At 39.0% G+C, this 22,033-nt stretch overlaps 1 protein-coding gene across 9 annotated transcripts in view; it reads right to left on the bottom strand.

Annotated features, from left to right (window-relative positions):
- Positions 1-22,033, bottom strand: part of LOC306844069 (protein 4.1-like) — a 104,094-nt gene that overhangs the window by 57,194 nt on the left and 24,867 nt on the right. For 8 of the 9 annotated variants that reach the window (XM_079375937.1, XM_079375938.1, XM_079375932.1 and 5 more), the window contains exons 2-4: positions 7,291-7,429; positions 3,421-3,810; positions 1,535-1,750 (exon numbers count right to left, since the gene is read on the bottom strand). In XM_079375937.1, the coding sequence (XP_079232063.1) occupies positions 1,535-1,750; positions 3,421-3,810; positions 7,291-7,416 (732 nt within the window). In that variant the 5' untranslated portion in view covers positions 7,417-7,429. Of the gene's footprint in view, positions 1-1,534; positions 1,751-3,420; positions 3,811-7,290; positions 7,430-12,294; positions 12,449-22,033 lie in introns of those variants that run through there. The other variant, XM_079375935.1, reaches the window with a different exon arrangement.

Genomic DNA, 22,033 nt, shown 5'->3' with positions numbered 1-22,033 from the left:
GTTCCTGAGATGCCCTTTGCCAATAGGGTTGACAGGAGGATCTGGTGGTTAACCGTGTCAAAAGCAGTGGACAGATCCAGCAAGATAAGTATTGAAGATTTGGAAGCTGCTCTAAGCCAGTCTTAGGGCTTCAACAACTGAGAGCATGGCAGTGTCTGTTGTATGTCCACTTCAGAAGCCAGACTGGTTGCTATCCAGGAGGCTGTTCTGTGAGAAAAAGGCAGAGACTTGGTTAAGCAAATCGTTCAAGTGTTTTTGCACTGAATGGAAGAAGGCCTACCGGTCTGTAGTTTTCTAAAAGTGCTGGGTTAAGAGTTGTTTTCTTAAGTAGTGGGGTTATCTGAGGTTGTTTAAATGCTGAGGGAAAAATACCAGTGTGAAAGGTTGTGTTAATGATGTGAGTGATTGCCAGTTTACGGTTTGGTTTTTGTTTACTGTTTTTGATATTTACTTTATTTCAAGTATTTAAAAAGTAACAAAACAAAAAATAATGAATAAAAAATAACCCTGTTACACTCAAATACACATCAGTATCAGTCAACATTTCACTAACCAATGCAACCTCGGTGTGTTGAAGTTTTTTTAAAGTGTGTGTGTGTGCATGAATCCCACGTGTCCACATCCCAGCAGCAACAGCAGACAGTGAGGGTTTAACCTCTTGGGGGTGTTGACACAGCCCCAATAATCTGACCTACAAAAATCTTAACACACCCACCAGATCACTGCGGGGTCAGAGGTCATCGCACACATCTGAACGCTCCTCTCATCACAATGACTGATCCAATAACGGCTCCGATTACACTCCTCCTGATTTCATTTTATAATTATGAATTTTTAATTATACAGTAAATGTTTCAAATTATATATATAATGTATATATTATAAATACATTTTATTATATATAATGCATTTACTTTATGCAGTGAATATCTAGTTGAGGGTCCATATATCATATATCATCCACTGAAGGGTCCATATATCCACAAGAAACAGATCAGGATGGTGCTGGTGACACGACACACAGAGCATCCACACAGCCTTCATTAACAGCGACTACATCTACACTGCTGACAGATACAGTTATAAGGTCGTGTTGCTGTGGAGCTGATGCTGCTGGGCATAACAGATCTCAGCTGCAATGATTATCAGACTATATAGACAAATCCAACCAACACATACACATCTCCATCTACACAGCAGGCTTAAGACCCTAAATTATCATAAAATAAATAGCAGTGAAACACAGAAAGATTGGAGTAGAGCTTTAAACTGAATGACCCGTCATCTGACCCCACACCTATGGTCAACATGATGACTGAAAGCGTACACACAGCACAACCACTGACAGACAGCTGATCACAATCAGACCACTAACATGAATTAGGACAGGAAATGGAACCAGACTAGATTGTGATGTGGACTTTAACATCCATCCACCTCATGCAAGTTACCAGCTCATTTGTTGTGAAGTAGAACGACTACAACATCCAGCCGCTAACATCCACAGACAGATGGATGGATGGATGTGTCTTACCTCCACCTCACAGGAGAACTGGCTGCCGTCCAGCAGGGTCACGTGACACACCACCATCTTCATCTTCTTGTTGAGTTTGAGTGTTGACAGCAAACTCGTCTCCTGCGGGATCACTTGCTCTTCCTCTTTCTTCTCCTCCTCTTTCTTCTCCTCCTCTTTCTCCTTCTCCTCGCTCTCCTTCACCTCCGATTCACCCTCTTTCTCCTCTCTCACAGGCTGCAGACACACACACACACAGTTTAGGTTTAACACACACACATGCGCGCTCTCGTGTTTTCCAGTTGAGCGGATGGCTGCTAGATGATGTCACTGGGCGGATGCTGAAGGAATGGACTGATGGGTTTTGGCTGAAGCGTGTGGCGTAAGGAAGCGTTTATTTTGACAGCATCATGAGCGCGAGCTGATCTGAATCTGGATTACAGTCCCATCACATGCAGGTTTTTCTGAGGTGATGATGCCTGAACGATCTGCAGTGAACACCATAAGCTGCTGCAGGAAGTGAGCAATCAGCTTAACCAGCAGATATGCAGACGAGCTCCGGTGCGTCTCAGCACTGCAGCAGTGTAGGGAAGACCATGAGCTCACGCTAGTGTGCATGATACTGGAATTTCTAACTTCAACACAATACCTTGCAAAATACTGATATTCAATGCAATTTTTAAAAGGTAAATTCTAAGACATGTGAATACTTCATAAAAAGTATATTGATTATTTTTCCTTTGTTTTTAACACAATGCCTATGATTTAATTTCATCACTTGCAGGAGTTAAACCCTCACGCCTTTATTTTGGCAGAAAACTGCAGGAAGACCTTTAAATGTATTTGATGGCATGTTTACAATTACAAGTGCAGTGAAATCAGAGAGAGAGCGAGCTGAATCAGGTGAGCTGAGTAGGGTTAAGGGTGTGACGGCACTACATCTGTTCAAACACAACCCTTTATGACAAAGTGCACTGGGCTGTTTGCCTTGAATTCATCCCATGAAAAGAAGCACTGCATGCACATCAGGATGATAATTATTGATTTCAATTCAAATATGTTGAATATATGAAAATATGACAAGAATAAAACACTGCTTTATTATAATGCATCAACGTTTCTGAAAAATAAAACATCTAAAAGTAGTGAAATTGTTTAAAAAAAATCCAATAACAGTGAGCTGCAAGTGTTTTTTTCTTTTAATAAAATATTGATAAAAACTGATAAAAATCTTTGGTTTAAAAATTGGCTTAATTTAGCATTTTGACATAAAATGTCCTTTTAAAACTAAAATTAGGTCAGAGTGAAAGATTAAAATGAATGAACATGACATGACAAAATACAAACTAAATTTAAATGATATATTTGTCAAAAGACAAAAAGAGTGAAAATAAACACTGCACCCTATCCAGCAGTGTGAAATGAATTCATTTGATTCAGTCCAAGATTTAGTCACATGTCTCCTGAGTTCAAGCAAATCGCTCACATGCTGCCACTCAAGAGAATGGGGTCGGCAAGACTTGTAATGCATCTGAAAGTCGTCTCTTTTGCTCACCAAGGTTGCTTTGATTGATCAAAAATACAGTAAAAACAGTCATATTGTGAAATATTATTACAATTAAATATATGTTAATCTAATATCTAATAATCATTCTAATATGCTGATTTGCTGCTCAAGAAACATTTCTGATTATTATCAATGATGAACAGTTTTTTATTTTTTTATTTTTGTGGTTCATTTCTTTCAGGATTCTTTGACAAAACAGAAAGGTCTTTACTGTCACTTTCAATCAATTTAATGCATCCTTGAACAAAAGCATTAATTTCTTTTAAAAAAGTGTACATACTTTCTGTGTCTGTGTATAATAGTGTATATACCCAGACGTACTCGTCCATGTTTGTCTCACCTGTGTGTCAGCACTGCCGATAGACTTCTCCTCCTCTTTCTCCTTCTCCTCCACCTGCACGTCCTCTGCTCTGCTCTCCTCTCTCACCTCCTCCACCTCCTCTGTCTGCTCTGTGCTGGCGGCCGCTGCCCCTCCTCCGTCTGCCTCCTCTTTCGGCTGGCTCGTCTCCTCGTGCTCTTCCTTCACAGCCTCCACGCTCTCCTGCTTGGGCGGCGCTGTGCTCTCGCCGGGCTTGTCTTGGCTCTGTGATTTCTGTCGTTTAAGCCATGGAGGCAGGAAGCGGGAGATGCCCTTGTCTTTCTTCTGGCCACCGACAGCAGGAGGACTGCTGGGCTCCGGGGACGCAGCCGCTTCCTGATCGCTCTTGGCCTCGGCGCTCTGGCTCTCCTCCTGCTCAGGAGGAAACATGCACAATCCTGGACTTTAATCGGTTCTCATTTTGATGAACCGATATCGAGTCTTAAATTCCAAGAATAAATGTATGCTGTTCTCTGCTGATGTGTGAACAAAGCTTTATGTCTAGTGCACATCCCACCCAAATCACGATAGGCTTTGTGCCTTGTTACCTCTGATATGAAGAAGTCTCAGCTTTCAAATTCTGTCAGTTGTGTTATGAAATTATGCAAACTATAAATGAGGTTTTGTTGCTCTTCGCTGTATTTGATAATAAGATCGCTGCTTTAAGATGCCAATAATACAGCATGTAAAATGTCCATAAACTTATAGTCAATTAAATTAAACTTATTGGTCAATTAAACTTTAAATAAGGTGTTTCTGAATTATTTTTACATGTCGTTAATTTTTTATTTCAATCAGTTTATAATATCTAAATATTTGATATATCGAAAAATTCTATTCACAATAAATTGCATTTATTTAAATTTTGTAGAATACCATTTATGAATGCTAGTTATGTCTAAATACTAGTTTAAATTTGTTTCTTGGAATCTGGCAACCTTTCGTCACTTCCGACAAAATGGATCAACGATGTTTTTGACGTCACCTCATACTTCATCATGACCAAATGCTCTCTAGAATGCGAAGCGCCCGCTCCCTACACTATAAACAGATGCTGAAGCTACGGCTGAGATCGGTCACTTGTTCACAGGATTTGTATTTTCTGTACGGTGAATGGCAATACGCTGTACTTGCGTGTCCACTTTATAGGGAATAGGGAACGAATCAGACAGTGTAAATATGATTTCCATTGGGTTTTTGGGATTTACGCTATTGGCTATTTAAAAAGGGGGCGGGGCTGCTTGATACAGTATGTCCCGCCCTGTCTTCCTGTTTCAGTTAAACTGACGTCAACGCTGTGTTTTTCAAGGCACTTCAGTAGAACTTTAAGCATCAAGCCGAGAGGCGTGTCGAATCAGAGGTTATCAGCTGGTTCCGATCAGTGTCCAATCATTTACAGTTTAAAAATATAATACGGGCTGTTGCATTCTCAATATTTAGTCATTTTGATACAGAGGTACATTCGCTTTAACAGGCAGGTTGTTCATTACCACGGCAACCTCTTGTGTGTCCACGCTGAATTAGATTCTCGTGTAAAAATTAACTCTACACACAACAGGTGGAAAGATGCCGATAACTATACATTATTTCAGGCTCTCTCTATTCGTTACGACATTGATATTTGAACTGTTGTAGTCAGGAAAGCTTAATTCATAACGCTATCACTGTTGTGAGCCTGTGCGCTGCTCTAAACTGCTGCATCTTTGTTATGACAATATCACGTTATTACAGCACTTTTTGTTTTTTAGAAAATTGAATCCTTTGTGGATCCTCCTGATCCTTCGTCTTTCTCCATGTTTCTTTGACAACGCGCACTGCTTCTGAGTTAACCACGCCCACTCATTTGCATTTCGCGGTATAGATTAAACTTAAAAAATCTGTTACGGTTGACATTTTATTTTGCGGTAATTAAATATACTGTCATAGCGCCCAACCCTAGATGCATGTTTGTGCAATTTTTGCTTAGTGGTTTGCCGTGGGATTTTTTTACTCTGTGAAATCAAAACTGTGCCGTGGCTAAAAAAAGGTTGGGAAACACTGCTGTAAATATAATAACAGTCCTCATTATAAACACAAGATAATGATCAACTTTAATATTCAGTGAAGACAATTAGACTGTTTTATTTGATGGGGGGCAGTGAGGGAACCTGGATAATGGGTAAGGGGGCACTGATTGGTTCAGAGATTTCTTTCCTTGGAAAAAACTGAATCGTGCAGTACAGTACAGTACCTGATTGCCAAAATGTGACCCTGGAGCACAAAAGCAGTCATGAGTAGGGCTGGGTATCGTTCAAAATTTTTCGATACCGATACCGATACCTTGAGTTCGATACCGGTTCCTGAACGATACTTTTTTCGATACCAGTTTTATGAAATCAGTTTTAATAAGATTACATTATCTCAAAAAACTAATTTTTTTTAGCTTGTTGATATTTATACAGACTCAAAGCCTCATCTCCTGAGCCACTGCACAAAGGAACTAAATATATCCAACACAATAAATAAATAATTTTTATAAAGTTCAAATAGTTTTCAGTTTACACATCTGTTAGGCTACGTTTACATTAGTGCGTGTTCATTTTAAAACACATCATCATTTCTAGGTTGTTAAAGACTTCAAGAAATTTTAAATCTTCATCCACTTTCATAAGTGGGTGTTTTATTTTCTTTCACCATATGTTTTATTGTTATTAAATTCTGGTGTAGTATGTCTAATTATTTGAATGCATAAAAACAACTTAGTTTATTTAAATTTATTCTTAAAATAGTCTTATGAAAGGTTTTATTTTTCCTCAGAAATTCTGTGTTCTGTATCTGGTTTTCAAATGAAGACATAAAACATTAATTTAATTTATCTTTAAATTATTGAAAATCAAAGTTTATTTATTTTGGCAAACAAAGGGAGTTTACTATTAAAATTAAAACATGGAATAACTTGTGTGATCATTACTAAAAAAAAATAATAATAAAGTTTTAATAATTTTAATAGTAGCCTAGTAGTAGCAGTATGTACTGTCTGCTGAACAATATTAATATATTTCTGCCGCAGTGTCTTCCAAGTTAAACAGAACTTTTATTTTGACGGGTTGCCTGGAATACCTTTACAGTTCTGTGTGTATATGATATGACGCTAGTTTTACTCCAATCAAACGGTAAAATGCTCACGAAGTGACTTTCAGAGCAGATGTTGTTCATGTGTTTATGTCCTCATTTAGTTAGGCGGCAGACGCTGAAATGACCGCGAGCGTCACGCGAGCGCTTTCGAAACGCTCTCGCGGAGGTCAAACACTGATCTATCAGCACAGCGTCACTTCTAGTCAAACACACCTAGTGCTGCAGGATTATTGGCTCACTGACGGTGATGAGATTAACCCCTTAGGTACCGAAATTTGGTACCGAACGACAAGACATTTTTCGATACTCGGTGGTATCGAGGCAATTCGGTCGGTGCCTAAAAAGTATCGAACTCGATACCCAGCCCTAGTCATGAGTAACACAGGTCTGTTTGTAGCAATAGCCAACAATACATTGTATGGGTCAAAATTATACATTTCTCTTTTATGACAAAAAATCATTAGGATATTAAGATCATGTTCCATGAAGATATTTTGTACATTTCTTACCGTAAATATATCAAAACTTCATTTTTGATTAGTAATATTCATTGCTAAGAACTTCATTTGAACAACTTTAAAGGAGATTTTCTCAATATTTAGATTTTTTTGCTCCCTCAGATTCCAGATTTTCAAATAGTTGCATCTCAGACAAATATTGTCCTATCCTAACAAACCATACATCAATGTGTAGCATTGCTCTGGCTGATTAGAGAGCATGCATTGACATCAGCCCTACCTGTGGTTGGTCGGCCGAGGCAGCGCTGTCAGCGGGTTTGTCAGGCTGGTCTGTCTGCTGCTGGACTTCAGCAACCTTCTCCGGTTCCTTCTTCACATCTGTCTCTGATCCCACCTCTGTCGTCATCACGCCCGGCACACTAACAGAAACACATACAACACGCCAGTCTTTAAAGAGTTCATCATCTCAGATAAACACACTGAGACTCAGTACACCTTCCACACACAATAAAATGCAAGAAAAGTTTAATAGCAGTTGCTTTTCAGTTACTAATAATAAAAAGCCAACTGCTACAATACGTTTTCATATAGTACATCACAACACAAACAAATAAAGAAACACTGCAAATGCTCACAATACAACCAAATACATTTTATATGCAGTGTGTTTCTTTGTTTGGTTGTGTTGTGAGCATTTGCAGCGTGCATGTTGTCAAATTGACGAAAGTTGTTTTCTTAATTTGCAGGCGTTTTTTCTATTTGCAATGTGTTGAGATCTCTCGGTCACCGTACAAAGCTCCCAAAAATGTTCATTTTCTGGCATATTTGCTTTTGTTAACCGGTACAGCCTGGTGGCCTGGTGACTGCATTTGACATCGTGATAGCCAGTTGACAGCGGGAAGGGAATAAGATGGCGCTGAAAAAATAGCCCAGGGCTCAATGCTAAGGATTTTTTCAGTGGTTAAAATTATTACTTGCCCTGTTAATATTTTCACTAGCCTTGCCACAAAAAATAAATCAATAAAATAAAATAGTTGCTGTTATCAACTTTGATTTTTGTATTCTAATAAATAAACTTATGACACCAATATTTTAGATACCAATTTTTTTTTACAAATCTCGATTTCAATGTTAATACCACAGCAAAAAAAAAAAGTATAAGTTCAGTATCTAATATAAAGTTCAAACATCATTAAAGATAAATAAGAACAATTGAACAAATTGCAAGTAATAGCTAAATTAAATATATAGCACAAAGATAGAAATTAATTTTTGCTTAAGTTATGTTTGTAGGTGTTCAGGTACAGAAATTGAATAATTACTTCTAAAATAACATTTGCATATTCTTCACTGTGTTGCAGCTTGATTTTGCATTGCCATTTGAAATTAGTGGCAAGGCAACCACTGCATTTTAATCATGAATCAATCAAAAAAAAAAAAAAATGCAATGTTTTTAATTTATTTTAGACTGCATAATTTCAAAATCTGAAGAAACAGAATGGTGTGACTTTATCTTTGTGAAATGATGCTACGTGAAACAGGAACAGCAGACGGGCTGAATGAGACACAATGTCACTCTGTGACAGCAGGTGGCGCTTATGGAACAGTGATACAGCGTTTCCTTGGTTACCACTATAAACACAGCAGTGCTGCGCGTATTAACACTCATTTAAATGCTTTATACAGAGGCAAGATGAAAAGAAAACGCCGTGTAAACTTTTCTGAAAACAACCAGTTCCCCTCAGAAACACATTCAAATAAAATTCAATGTTTAGGATTCCTATATTTCGCACATTTTGAATCTTGTTCTGCCTGATATGGTATTTTCTCCTCTTTGCGCCCGTCTTCAGCATCTCTGGCCTCTGTTAATGGCCGTTTACAGACTAATTAAATATAGATTAATCATTGTTAAAGCTACAAAGTTACTTGCCAAGACGGGCATTTTTATACTTTTGTATATATTTGTCCATTCAGGCGCAAGAAAGATGCTGTGAGAAACTCAATTCAGGGCTCGCGCGCGTCCGAGACGCTGCTGTCTGTACACGCTGTTTACACAGCTCACAGCGCGCAAGTACTGAATGGAGTTGACCAACAAAAATCCCGGACAAAAAATATATAAAATTCCCTGACTTTCAATGTCTGGAATAAACCTTTTAAAATTCCATGATATTCCAGAAATTCCATGACCCGTGGGAAAGCTGTATTCAGGTCAGTACTAAATAAATAATAACATGCATTTTGTATGATCCCTCTTATTTTGGAAAAATAATAAACATTTTTGCAGATTCTGCAAGGTGTATGTAAACTTTTGACTTCAACTGTACATACATACCCAGACTTCCCAGACTTTTGAATGATGTAGAAAATGAAGTAGTAACACTTTATAATAAGTCTGCATTTGTTAACATTAGTTAACTACATTAGTAAGCATGAACAATCAAAATAATCTCTTAAGCATTAATTAATCTTAGTTAATATCATCATTTACCAATACATACAACCGTGACTGTAAACTAATGATGAAGACAGCCAAACAAGAAAAACATACCAGCTAATGCTGATGAATCTCCTTGTTAGAAACAGGTGTTTATTTCCAGATCCCCGATGTGTGATTGTTATGATCGTTAGAATGCATATATCTGGTTCAGCTGTATTTCATATTGGATATGACAGAAAATGTGTGTCTGTATGACCAGGGCCCTATGATTTCCACAATACAGAAAACACGAATGGAATCCAGTCTAGAATCCAGAATGGAATTCACAATACAGCATGGAATGTCATGGAGTCTGGCGATATGGACTAGTGTCTGTGAATATTAAAGCTCAAATACACTGCTACTGAATATGAAGTCCAGCTGTCCTGAGTGTCTCTGTGTGAATGAGGGCTGCAGCTTCATATACTGTGACTTAAAGAAATAATCACACAAATATTATTACTGTACAGTAGCATATACTTCTCTAAGTAGCAGCAGTAGTAGTAATATTATTATTATTATTACTAATAAAAGGAATAATAAAAGGAATACACTTTTTACATATCTTTTCATTTAAACAGTAAATTTGTTGTGCAGCATTTTGTTTGAAAAAAGTGGATGAGATACATTTTGACTACTTAATTTAAGTACACCATTATATGCAATCTAGAAAAATGAAAATGGAAATTTTGGAAAATAAAATGTCTAGAGATTAGTTTGGAGCCCGAGTCTGCGCAGTAGAGATTAGTTTGGAGCCAGAGTCTGCGCAGTAGAGATTAGTTTAGAGCCCGAGTCTGCGCAGTAGAGATTAGTTTGGAGCCAGAGTCTGCGCAGTAGAGATTAGTTTGGAGCCAGAGTCTGCGCAGTAGAGATTAGTTTGGAGCCAGAGTCTGCGCAGTAGAGATTAGTTTGGAGCCAGAGTCTGCGCAGTAGAGATTAGTTTGGAGCCAGAGTCTGCGCAGTAGAGATTAGTTTGGAGCCCGAGTCTGCGCAGTAGAGATTAGTTCGGAGCCCGAGTCTGCGCAGTAGAGATTAGTTCAGAGCCAGAGTCTGCGCAGTAGAGATTAGTTTGGAGCCAGAGTCTGCGCAGTAGAGATTAGTTTGGAGCCAGAGTCTGCGCAGTAGAGATTAGTTCGGAGCCCGAGTCTGCGCAGTAGAGATTAGTTTGGAGCCCGAGTCTGCGCAGTAGAGATTAGTTTGGAGCCAGAGTCTGCGCAGTAGAGATTAGTTTGGAGCCAGAGTCTGCGCAGTAGAGATTAGTTTAGCCATATCACCCTGTAGCCCAAGACTGGTTGCCCACTGAAGCTAAGCAGGGTTGAGCTGGTCAGTACCTGGATGGGAGACCTCCTGGGAAAACTAGGTTGCTGTTGGAAGAGGTGTTAGTGAGGCCAGCAGGGGGTGCTCACCCTTCGGTCTGTGTGGGTCCTAACGCCCCAGTATAGTGACGGGGACACTATACTGTCAAAAAGCACCGTCTTTCGGATGAGACGTTAAACCGAGGTCCTGACTCTCTGTGGTCACTAAAAATCCCAGGATGTCTTTCGAAAAGAGTAGAGGTGTGACCTCGGCATCCTGGCCAAATTTCCCATTGGTCTCTGACCATCATGGCCTCCTAATCATCCCCTTACACTGATTGGCTTCATCACTCTGTCTCCTCTCCACCAGTAAGCTGGTGTGTGGTGGGCGTTCTGGCGCACTATGGCTGCCGTCGCATCATCCAGGTGGATGCTGCACACTGGTGCTGGTTGAGGAGACACCACCCCTCACAATGTAGAGCGCTTTGAGTGCTTAGAAAAGCGCTATATAAATGTAATGAATTATTAATATTATTATTATAGTTTGGAGCCAGAGTCTGCACAGTAGAGTCGTGAGGTGGAGCCGCGGAACCAAACGCCCGCCCAGACTCCCGCTGACCCAATCAATCATAACAACATTTTTATAGCATCAGATTACTAGCTAAAATCAAACTTACCACAAAAACGAACAATTGAACATATATCAGCGGGATAACAACTACCTTAAATGACCAAAATCATATTTTGGAAAATTGTATTGGAAGTGTAATTAATTTTTTTGTTATGAATCAAGTCACATTCGTTTACATGAAGAGGGCGGGGTTTATGACCTGTACTGCAGCCAGCCACCAGGGGGCGATCAAAGAGCCCGCAGCTTCACTTTTCATGACATGTGAGACACACTTGGTGTGTGTGTGTGTGTGTGTGTGCATGTGTAAACTACAAAGTCATAAAAAAAATGATATCTGTCATCGTGTGGGGGAGTCTGAGACTGTGAGAGACAGAGAATCAGTGAAGAATGAAAAGCATCAAAACACTCTTTCATGTTGAAAAAAGTCAGCCATCAAACCCCACCATGAGCAAACACACATTACTGAGTGTGTGTGTGTGTGTCTGAGCTCCACTGACACACAACACAAGCTGAACAAACACACTCAATGCAGCGCTCATGAGACGACCCACGATGCACTGCAGGAACATCAGCAGCAGCTGACAGACCAATCAGTTGCTGGCTCGATGTAATCAGCAACACTGAAACCGGTCAATAACTCACATCCTCCACGTCAAAACCACGACACAGAAATCTGCAGGTCAGTGTGTGAAAACATCTGCAGATCCCGTCCTGAGCCACTGACTCAACACTATAAATGTCAGTGCAGGCCTGAGTCAGGATCTACACCGGAACCAATGCTACACAAATGAAAACTCAGTCCTAGATCACATGGCATTTTAACAACTCTTAACACTGTTTTTAAGAGGTTTTTGTTTTGGCATGTTGTTAAACAACACTCACGTCCACTGAACTTGCTGTACTTCAGTCCCTCACAGCCTCGTTTTCATTCCGGCCAAGAATGAAACACGGCACTCTCCTGAATAAGATCCACTGCACATGTGTTCTCAAATCAATCTCACACACATCTCAGGTTCATCAGGACGCTCATGAGCGCAACGTTCCCTCAAGATGGGCTGAAAGAGAAGAACCGGAGGAATTGTGGGAGTTTCTGAGAGCACACAGCTGTTACAACACACAGCAAAGAGACGTCCAGCTGACCCTCGGCCAGGGGAAAACCACTGACGCAAGCAGAGCAAACACGCTGGGAGAGAGAGAAGACATGCGTGACATCATCATCAAACACACGTGTGACATGAGTGTGTGTGTGCAGGAGCAGCCACTGGGTCAAAGCATACAGTTGGGCAAAAAAGTATTTAGTCAGCCACCAATTGTGCAAGTTCTCCCACTTAAGAAGATGAGAGAGGCCTGTAATTTTCATCATAGGTACACTTCAACTATGAGAGACAGAATGGGGGGAAAGAATCCAGGAAATCACATTGTAGGATTTTTAATGAATTAATTGGTAAATTCCTCTGTAAAATAAGTATTTGGTCACCTACAAACAAGCAAGATTTCTGGCTCTCACAGACCTGTAACTTCTTCTTTAAGAGGCTCCTCTGTCCTCCACTCGTTACCTGTATTAATGGCACCTGTTTGAACTCGTTATCAGTATAAAAGACACCTGTCCACAACCTCAAACAGTCACGCTCCAAACTCCACTATGGCCAAGACCAAAGAGCTGTCGAAGGACACCAGAAACAAAATTGTAGACCTGCACCAGGCTGGGAAGACTGAATCTGCAATAGGCAAGCAGCTTGGTGTGAAGAAATCAACTGTGGGAGTAATTATTAGAAAATGGAAGACATACAAGACCACTGATAATCTCCCTCGATCTGGGGCTCCACACAAGATCTCACCCCGTGGGGTCAAAATGATCACAAGAACGCTGAGCAAAAATCCCAGAACCACACGGCGGGACCTAGTGAATGACCTGCAGAGAGCTGGGACCAAAGTAACAAAGGCTACCATCAGTAACACACTACGCCGCCAGGGACTCAACTCCTGCAGTGCCAGACGTGTCCCCCTGCTTAAGCCAGTACATGTCCGGCCCGTCTGAAGCTTGCTAGAGAGCATTTGGATGATCCAACGTAAAAAAATAAATAAATAATAATAATAAATAAATAACCACTAGTATAGCTGCAAACGCAAATTAAGTGTACAAGCCTGAAGTGGCCATGGGAAGATTTGGGAGAATTCCCAGTGAGCAGCTCAAAACAGCTGGTGTGTGCACAGCTATTAGTACTCAGGGCTTAATCTGAACAAACCCGGTCCGGATCCGGACCCTCCGAATTCCGATCCTCTCAGCGGATCCCCTTCCTCCAATGAAAGATGTTCGTGTCAGGGTTATTACAGTTTTGCATTTTTAAATTCATTTTTAAAATAATATTGCTTTCAATTTTCGCTATAAATTTGTTTCTTTTTTATTTTTAAAATATTTGGTTAATTTTAGTTTATGTTTTTAATTTTGTGAACAGTTTTCTATCCTATAGTTTTTATACAGTTTAGTTTCCGTTTTAGTAATTAAAGTTGAGCGCAGACCAATGACATTTTACGTTTATTGACGCAAACCACTAGCGACACAAAATTAAAGCATGCTGAGATTGATTGATTGATTCATTCAACGAAACAAAACACCGTCATGTTGCTCAGATACGCAAAACAGTGCTGTGACTGTGTTTGGAATTATTTCTGTTGTAGAAATAGAGCAAAGGCAGGAAATATGGTGTCTAAAACGGAAGTCTCTTAACATTAACTTCTTGTTTACTGAACTGTTGCATAAAATCAATATCACATTTGTAATGATGCTGATTTTTGGAGAAAAAAAATGGCACTCTTCGTGTGATATTAACTATATATGAAATTATATAAATATAGGCTATACATTTTCTGCCCCCATATCTTAAATTACGTGATCATTTTAAATGTATTTTAATAGACTGAATCATGCAGTGAAACTCATACGTGCACTAGTTTAACCTGTGTTAACTGATCCATTCTCTGCCAGCAGGTTTGAAATATATGTTTCCCGGTAAAGACAGAACACAAAGCAGTGCAGCACCGGACTCTGAACTTGCAGCGCTTATATTTATTTCATGAAATCATAGCCTTTTGAAGTTTAATCGTCACATTCAGCCATATCGCAAATCTGGACTATCCGTTTCCCAATTTAAGACCTCCAGAAATCATAATTAAGACTTTCTTGTACAATTTAATACTTTTTAAGGCCTTAAATTTGATACAACTAAATTTAAGACTTTTAAGACCCCGCGGAAACCCTGTTATTTTATTTTAAAAATGCATAAAAATGTTACTGAGCAGCTGACGAGTAACACTGTTTCAGCGCAGATTTTCCTCGGGCGTCGCTGTCAGAAGAATACATGTGTTTTTTAGAAAACAACATTCTGTAGTTTATTTAATTGTTTAAGGCCATTTCAATCATCATACAGTAACCAGCAACAACCACCCCTTTTTCTTCTCATCAGAGACATGCGATGCAGTGATAAACGGTCTCTCGTGGTTGGTGCTTGTAATGATTTTTGCATCTTTTTTGGACACATTTAAATGCTTCCACACTGCCCACATGTTTGCTGCATTAGTGTGCTCCTCTATTTGATTGTGTCACGTCAATTTATTTGGTCTTTTCGCTTATCATTTGTTGCTGAACATTTGGTGCATCCTTATGTGTCACAGCACGTTTACCTCTTTCACTCACAAACCCACTGCAGGACAATAAAGCTGATTATTTAATAGCACAGAACATTCACTTCCTCTCAGCACCTCCGCTGACTTCCTTCAGAAACCTCATATAGACAAGGATCATCATCATCATAATTTATGACTGAATCTTGAATGAGGACCAAGACGGATGGATTGACCGTCTGTGTGTGTGTGTGTCCTAACACACTAATCCCCAAATTGCAATGCTTGCAGATGACAATCAACACAAGCTGTCAAAACTAATCAGGATCCAGAGCCACACAAAACCACCCATCTGTCTGTCAGTCTCAAACATGCCACATGCGAGTATTGATGTTGATATTCTGAGAGCAGTAACAGCTGAAAAGGGGAGACATAAGCAATATAATTTTAGATCACAATACAATTTATGCTGATAACGATGAGAAGCTCTGGTCATTTTTACTCCACATGCATTAATCTATCAGCAGAAATAAATGTGACAGCAGCGGTCAGTGCATGTGTGATGAGTGTATGTTCTCTGTGTGAAAGTTTCATCTACTACACAAACTCGTACACACGTGACACTCGTCTCACTGTATGAGGACATGAACTTCACCTCCAGAGCTGCTCTGAGACACCTCAGCAGATTTACACTGTTTACTTTGAGAAAAACTACTGTCAAATACACACTGAAACTAGAATATCAACATGTTCACTTTCTCTGGTTTAAGAAGCGGTCTTTCATTTTAGTTTGAAAAGCAAATCCTCTGTTGCGCTCCGTCCGCTGCGTGCTGGCGCAGCGAGTATAAACCAGGCTCTACACCTTTGCGCTCGCGCTGAAAGCGTCTCTTCATGTGATCAGTGAAATGCGACCATTTTGATCTTTTGGAAGGAAAAGCATTTCCTTCCCTGTTAATGGGAAATGAATATTGTGATAATATTGATATGGAAAAAAATAATATTTTATAATAATATTTTTGCCCATATAGCCCAGCCCTCTTCTAATGGTTATCAGTGTGTGTGTATGTCTGTGTGTGACATATGAGGACTAGTGATCGACCGATATTGATTTTTTATAACCGATACCAATTATTTGCATGTCTATGTGCCCGATAACCGATATGCAGAACCGATATTTATTTACTGTTATAAAGTAAATAAATGACTGCGTGAAGTAAGTCCATACTTCACTTTGGTTTTACCTCCTTTCAGTCATCTTAACAAAAAATGTTTTGAGAATTAGCAGTCTTTCATGCAGGGCTCTAGACTCATTCTTCCCACTGATCTCACTTTTGCGCACGAGCACATAATTTGGTTGCAATTTGTTTTTTGTTTTTGCCACAACATTTGATTAATCAATGCATGCTGATGAACTTTTATCATAGTTTATAGTTATATGGTAACGAAAGTTTTCAACATTCAACTCGTTCTTTTTCATCTGTATTATTTGTGATTTATATTTTGTGAACAGGAATTCCTTTTTTCGTGCGCTTTTTACTTTCAAATTTGCGATCTTGGTGTCACATTTTACAAGAAAAGATCATTGTCTGTTTTGCTTATCTATACACCTTTAACTTTTTAAGACTAAAACAAAAGATGGATTCATTGTTATTCTTAATTAAAAAGCGCAACAACAATAAAACAGTACGTTGACAATGACAAACTCTTACATAACATTTATCAACAAAAACGAATAAGACCAGGCATGGCACAGGACACACCACATGCTGTACTATATACCTAGTATATTACAGAATGTTTAGCAAACTCTGAGGAAGCAAATAACTATTAAAATATATATATATATTTTTTTAATTAAGGAAAGCAGCATAACCTGAGGTAAACAGCAAAGATAACAAGCTTGTCAAAACGAAAACAAAAAGAAAAGTAAAACTAAACTGGCTGTAGCTGACAGGACTTGCATGTTTTTTCTACAAGAATACCACCACGTTCACCTTCTCTGGTTTAAGAAGCGGTCTTTTACTTTAGTTTGAAAACAAATCCATCCGTTGCGCTCCATCCGCGACGCGCACCTTCACGCTCGTGCTGACGCGGCGAGTATAAACCAGGCTCTACCCACGAAGCGCTCGTGCTGAAAGCTCCTCTCTTCACGTGATCAGTGAAATCTGACTCCTGCTATAATGTGCTGCGGCTGGCAGCGCGCGCTGTATGAAGCAGACGCTTTGGAGTAGCGCAGACCTGGCACTCGTACAAATGCGACCATGTCAAATTTTAACTCGCAAACAATTACCATTTTGGTCGCAGTCTAGAGCCCTGTCATGTTCAATTTAATCTTCGTATTACAACAATAAAAAAACATTTTATTTATAAAAAGCTTTAGCAGCAACACTAATATTAGCAGTAAGCAAAATGAACATAGAAAGTCTAATGTCTTCAAATGGAGAAAATAAAGGAAAGGAGTCATATCAACTTCATTTTTAACTACAGTTTTAGTAGGTTTATAAGCTGTTTAATAGGATAAAGAGTGAAGAATAATTCACTGGATAATGTTAATTCACGGAATAATATTCTCTGGAATATTGGAATATAACAAGCATTGTATTTTATTGCATTTCTCAACTGGCATGCTCTAAATTATGCTGCTGACAGCGCGGTTTATCTATGCCTTTACACAGAAATATAGGCAAACTGCGATCGATCGCAGAGATAATAAATAATTAATTTCCATAGAGTTGTATTAATTTAGATGTTTATAAACTAAATAATGGTTATATAGTAAGTGTTAATACAATTTAGGGTGCTTCAAAAAAGTGAATATTGTTAAGTTACATGCGGTGGCCGTGCTGAGCATTTCTTGAGCATCAACCGCTGAGTGAACTGCAATATGAAAGCGGCTTCACGAGACTAATGATGAGCATATAGACAACAGAGAGAGAATTACATTCAATGCTTTTCTTTCCAACATGCAATCATTCATGGCTGTATTATTTAATTCATGCAAAGTTACATCTTTATTGGGAGAGGACTTGACGGATTATCTATGTGACTCCGACTTCACGAGACTAATAGACCACAGAGAGAATTAAATTCAGCGCTTTTATTTCCACCATGTGCTAATTCATGGCTGTGTTATTTCAGGCAAAGTTATAGCCTATCTTTATAGGGACAGGGCTTGACAGAGTATCTTATTTATCATATTTCTTAGAGCCAAGTTGCATTTAAACTATATATCAGGCATTTATGTAATACATCTGATTTGTGCATTAATGCCTGTAATATTAAATAGTTTACTAACTACAGCAAATCAAGTACCTGCACGCCGTTGCTGTCTCCTCTCCCCTCAGATGCGCTGCAATTGCGATCCTGCGCGCAATTCTGAAAACGTCCACAAGATGGCAGTGTTTATCGGGGAATCTGATATTACAAAACCGATATTCGATTATGGAAAAATGCTTAAATATCGGGAAAAATATCGGTAAATCGATATATCGGTCGATCTCTAATGAGGACATAAATTTGTATAATGACATGGATATGACATAGGTATTACAAGGAGAAGGTGATTTATGAGGACATTTCCCCATGTCCCCATTGTTCAAAAAGCTTACAAATCATCCAGAATGAGTTTTCTGAGAAAGTAAAAATGCAGCAAGTTTCCTGTAAGGGGTAGGTTTAGGTGTAGGGCAATAGAAAATACAGTTTGTACAGTATGAAAACCATTACGCATATGGAGAGTCCCTACAGTTCACAAAAACAAACATGAGTGTGAGTGTGAGCGTGTGTGTGTGTGTGTGTGAGATCTGTGCAGGTGTCCTGCTTTGGCATCTATTGTGTGACACGGTCTGAATGACATCTAAAGCACTGGATCTCATATTTGTGTGTGACTAAAGCTCTGAAAGCAAACATTTCTCATGATAAGCACACAGCAGCGTGTCTGTCTCTGCATGTGAGCAAACACACATTAGAGAGCGCTGCCGTCAGGATGACTTCATGATTACTGTAATATTTCAAATATTACTAAAGCCTTGACATGTTTTTTTTTTTTTTTTTGTCATTGGTTGACATTAAAAAAAAAATCTCTATAAACATTTGTTAATTTGTTGATAAGTTGTTCATAACTAATTGATGCACTAGAGAACTTTTATCCATTTCAATGGTCACAAGATACAACAAACTTCTTTGTAACCTTGTTACAAGGTTTGCATCTTTCATCAACGAAGGATGCAAACTTCTTTTATCTTAATTTCCAGTCACTAAAATTAGGACTTGATACTGTATGAGGACCTGACATCTGAGTCTGGACTTCAGATGAGTTTGAAAGAACCTAGATGAGACCTGCACAATGTTGACTGTCATAATCATACATCCACACATCATGTGGCCAAAAAACATTATGAAAATGCAATGAACAATACTTTCACCGTCCAAGTACCTCGGAGCATCATTTAGTAATAATGCAAACAGCGTGAAGAGCAGCACACTCGTCTGCTGGTTGATTGACAGCTCTCAGACAGATGCAGCGAGAGCTTGTGTTTCGTTCACGATCTGAAAGACTCCAGCAGTTTCATTTCAAACACACTAAACCTCTCTCATCTGAATCTAACGACGAGACAGCCCGTGAAACATGAGACAGGCTCTTCAGAAAACTACATTCACTACACTCTGCCACTGAGTTACATGTGTTGCATGATTATTAGTGCTTTTGAATTTGAATTTGAGTGGCGCTGAGAGTAAAAGATGCAAGCTGCTGCTGATGCGAGCGATACGAGTTCCATTTCGGCTTTTCTATACCAGACCAGAAAGGCATTTATTTTCAATAAAAAATTAAGTAAATATTTGAAAAGTGGAGATTAAACGCCTCATAAATAATACAGTGTGCTTAGCTGTAGGTTTGTTTTTGTCCCAATAAAGTGGCGTTCATCAAATAATGATAATTCATGATAATTTGCACTCAATATGTTATTGCATACTGTTTTATAATGTACTACAGTACTGAAGTATAAATATCTGCCACCTAACTACTATTTACACACCTGTTGCTAAAGAAAATGCTGCTATTGTAGAATTGATCATTATTTGCACTTAGTGTAACTAATATATCACTCTTTCCAATTAGTGCAACTGACTAAATATCATTGTTCATTTAAAGACAGCTCATTCAGTTCTGTCCAATAGCCTCTGTAAAGCTCTTCAATTATGAAATGAGTTTAATTGGGCAATATTGTTTACTAATATGAAGCCTTATTAACAAGCCTTTGTAAAAAGAATAGTTAGCATATTTGTTTATAAGGTGTGAAGTGAAGTGACATTCAGCCAAGTATGTACATGCTTTCAACTGCAAAAAGTGATTCCAGCACGTTAACACACACAGGTTTGTTTTTGTGAATTGTGGGGGACATTCCATAGGCGTAATGGTTTTTATACAGTACAAAACGTGTTTTCTATCGCCAATCCTACACCTAAACCTACCCCTTACAGGAAACTTTCTGCATTTTTACTTTCTCAAAAAAAAACTCATTCTGGATGATTTATAAGCTTTTTGAAATATGGGGACATGGGGAAATGTCCTCATAAATCACCTTCTCTTTGTCATACCCATGTCATTCTAAAAAATGTTGTCCTCATGTGTCACAAAAACACGCGCACACACACACACACACATCAGGGACAGATGGCTTGGGTCAGCACTCACACACACTCATGAGGAAATAAACTCAGGCTGCAGGACACTGGAGAGAGGAATGTGAGCACATATTCTGTGCTGTGTGTGACTGTGTGTGTGTGTAACTCATTCATAACCACAATCACTAGTGTGTGTGTGTTCAAGGATGTGTAAATCAGCTTACACAAGACTGCTAGTGACTCCAACACAAACCCTGGCAGTATTCATGAGCTCATCCATCAGGATTTGACTGGATTATTAAAGCAGACTGTGATATTATTGGTTAATAGTCTCAGACTCAGCCCTCATGATGTCAGCAGACAGGCTGATGAAAAACTGAAGAGGTTTTACAATAATGTACACTGGTTAGTGAACTTCATGTTGACTTTAAAAAAACAGAGGTAAGCTAATTATGACAGCTTATTTACATACAAAAGTCTTAAAGGAAATTACATAAAAAAGAAGAAAAAAAGACTGCATTTATTGACTGCATCGGTTATTGTCTTGTGAAGTCAAAAGCTCTGTTTGTAAGAAACAAATCCATCATTATGATGTTTTTAACTAAGATATTAACTAAGAGTCCATAATCCATAATAACACTTCCTCCAGTGAAAAAGTGTTCTGGTCTGAATCAGGAGAGAAATCTGCAGATCAAGCAGCGTTTACAAGACAAAACAGCTCTAAACTAACGTATGGCTGGATTTTGATGCGAGAGACAACAGGAGATGCACTTTTTCACTGGAGGAAGAGTGAATATGGATTATGAACTCCATGGTATTTGAGTTAAAAAATGTCTTATTTGCTGGATGTGTTTCAGCTTTTGTCTTCTCAAGATGCTAACTGATGGCCTGGAGTGCTGTGGATTACTTGAGGATTATTGTGATGTGTTTATCAACTTTTTGGACTCTAATTGACCTATCGGTAAGCCCCTCCCTTTGAACGCAGACTAGCCAATGGCAGTCGAGTATCAGTTGCACGGGGAGCGGGGCTTACCGATAGGTAAATTCTGACGGCACCCATCCACTGCAGAGCATCCATTGCTGAGACACTGATGCTTCAGAGCGGTTTTGGCAGCACATTATAATGCAAATGCTTGTAACGTTGTGGCTGATCACTAGTGTTCAGTGCGTCATTTGCCACACAACTAGACATTCACATTCAGCAGGTTAAATGAGCCTCTCTTTAAACATCAGCCATTTCTGACTCTAAGGTCAGTGTTTGACAGTTCAGAGACAAACTGTTTTTCATGTCTTCTTTTTTTTCTCCTTGTCTGCTGCCCCTTCCAGTTGCCAGGGCTCAGGGTTGCTACGGAGACGGGCAGTTCCTGGTTACGCATGC

Source organism: Barbus barbus, assembly GCF_936440315.1.
Source record: "Barbus barbus genome assembly, chromosome: 24".
In the NCBI taxonomy this organism is placed as follows: domain Eukaryota; kingdom Metazoa; phylum Chordata; class Actinopteri; order Cypriniformes; family Cyprinidae; genus Barbus; species Barbus barbus.
Note: the sequence above shows the minus strand (reverse complement) of the source record. Positions and strands in the feature narration are given on the sequence as shown.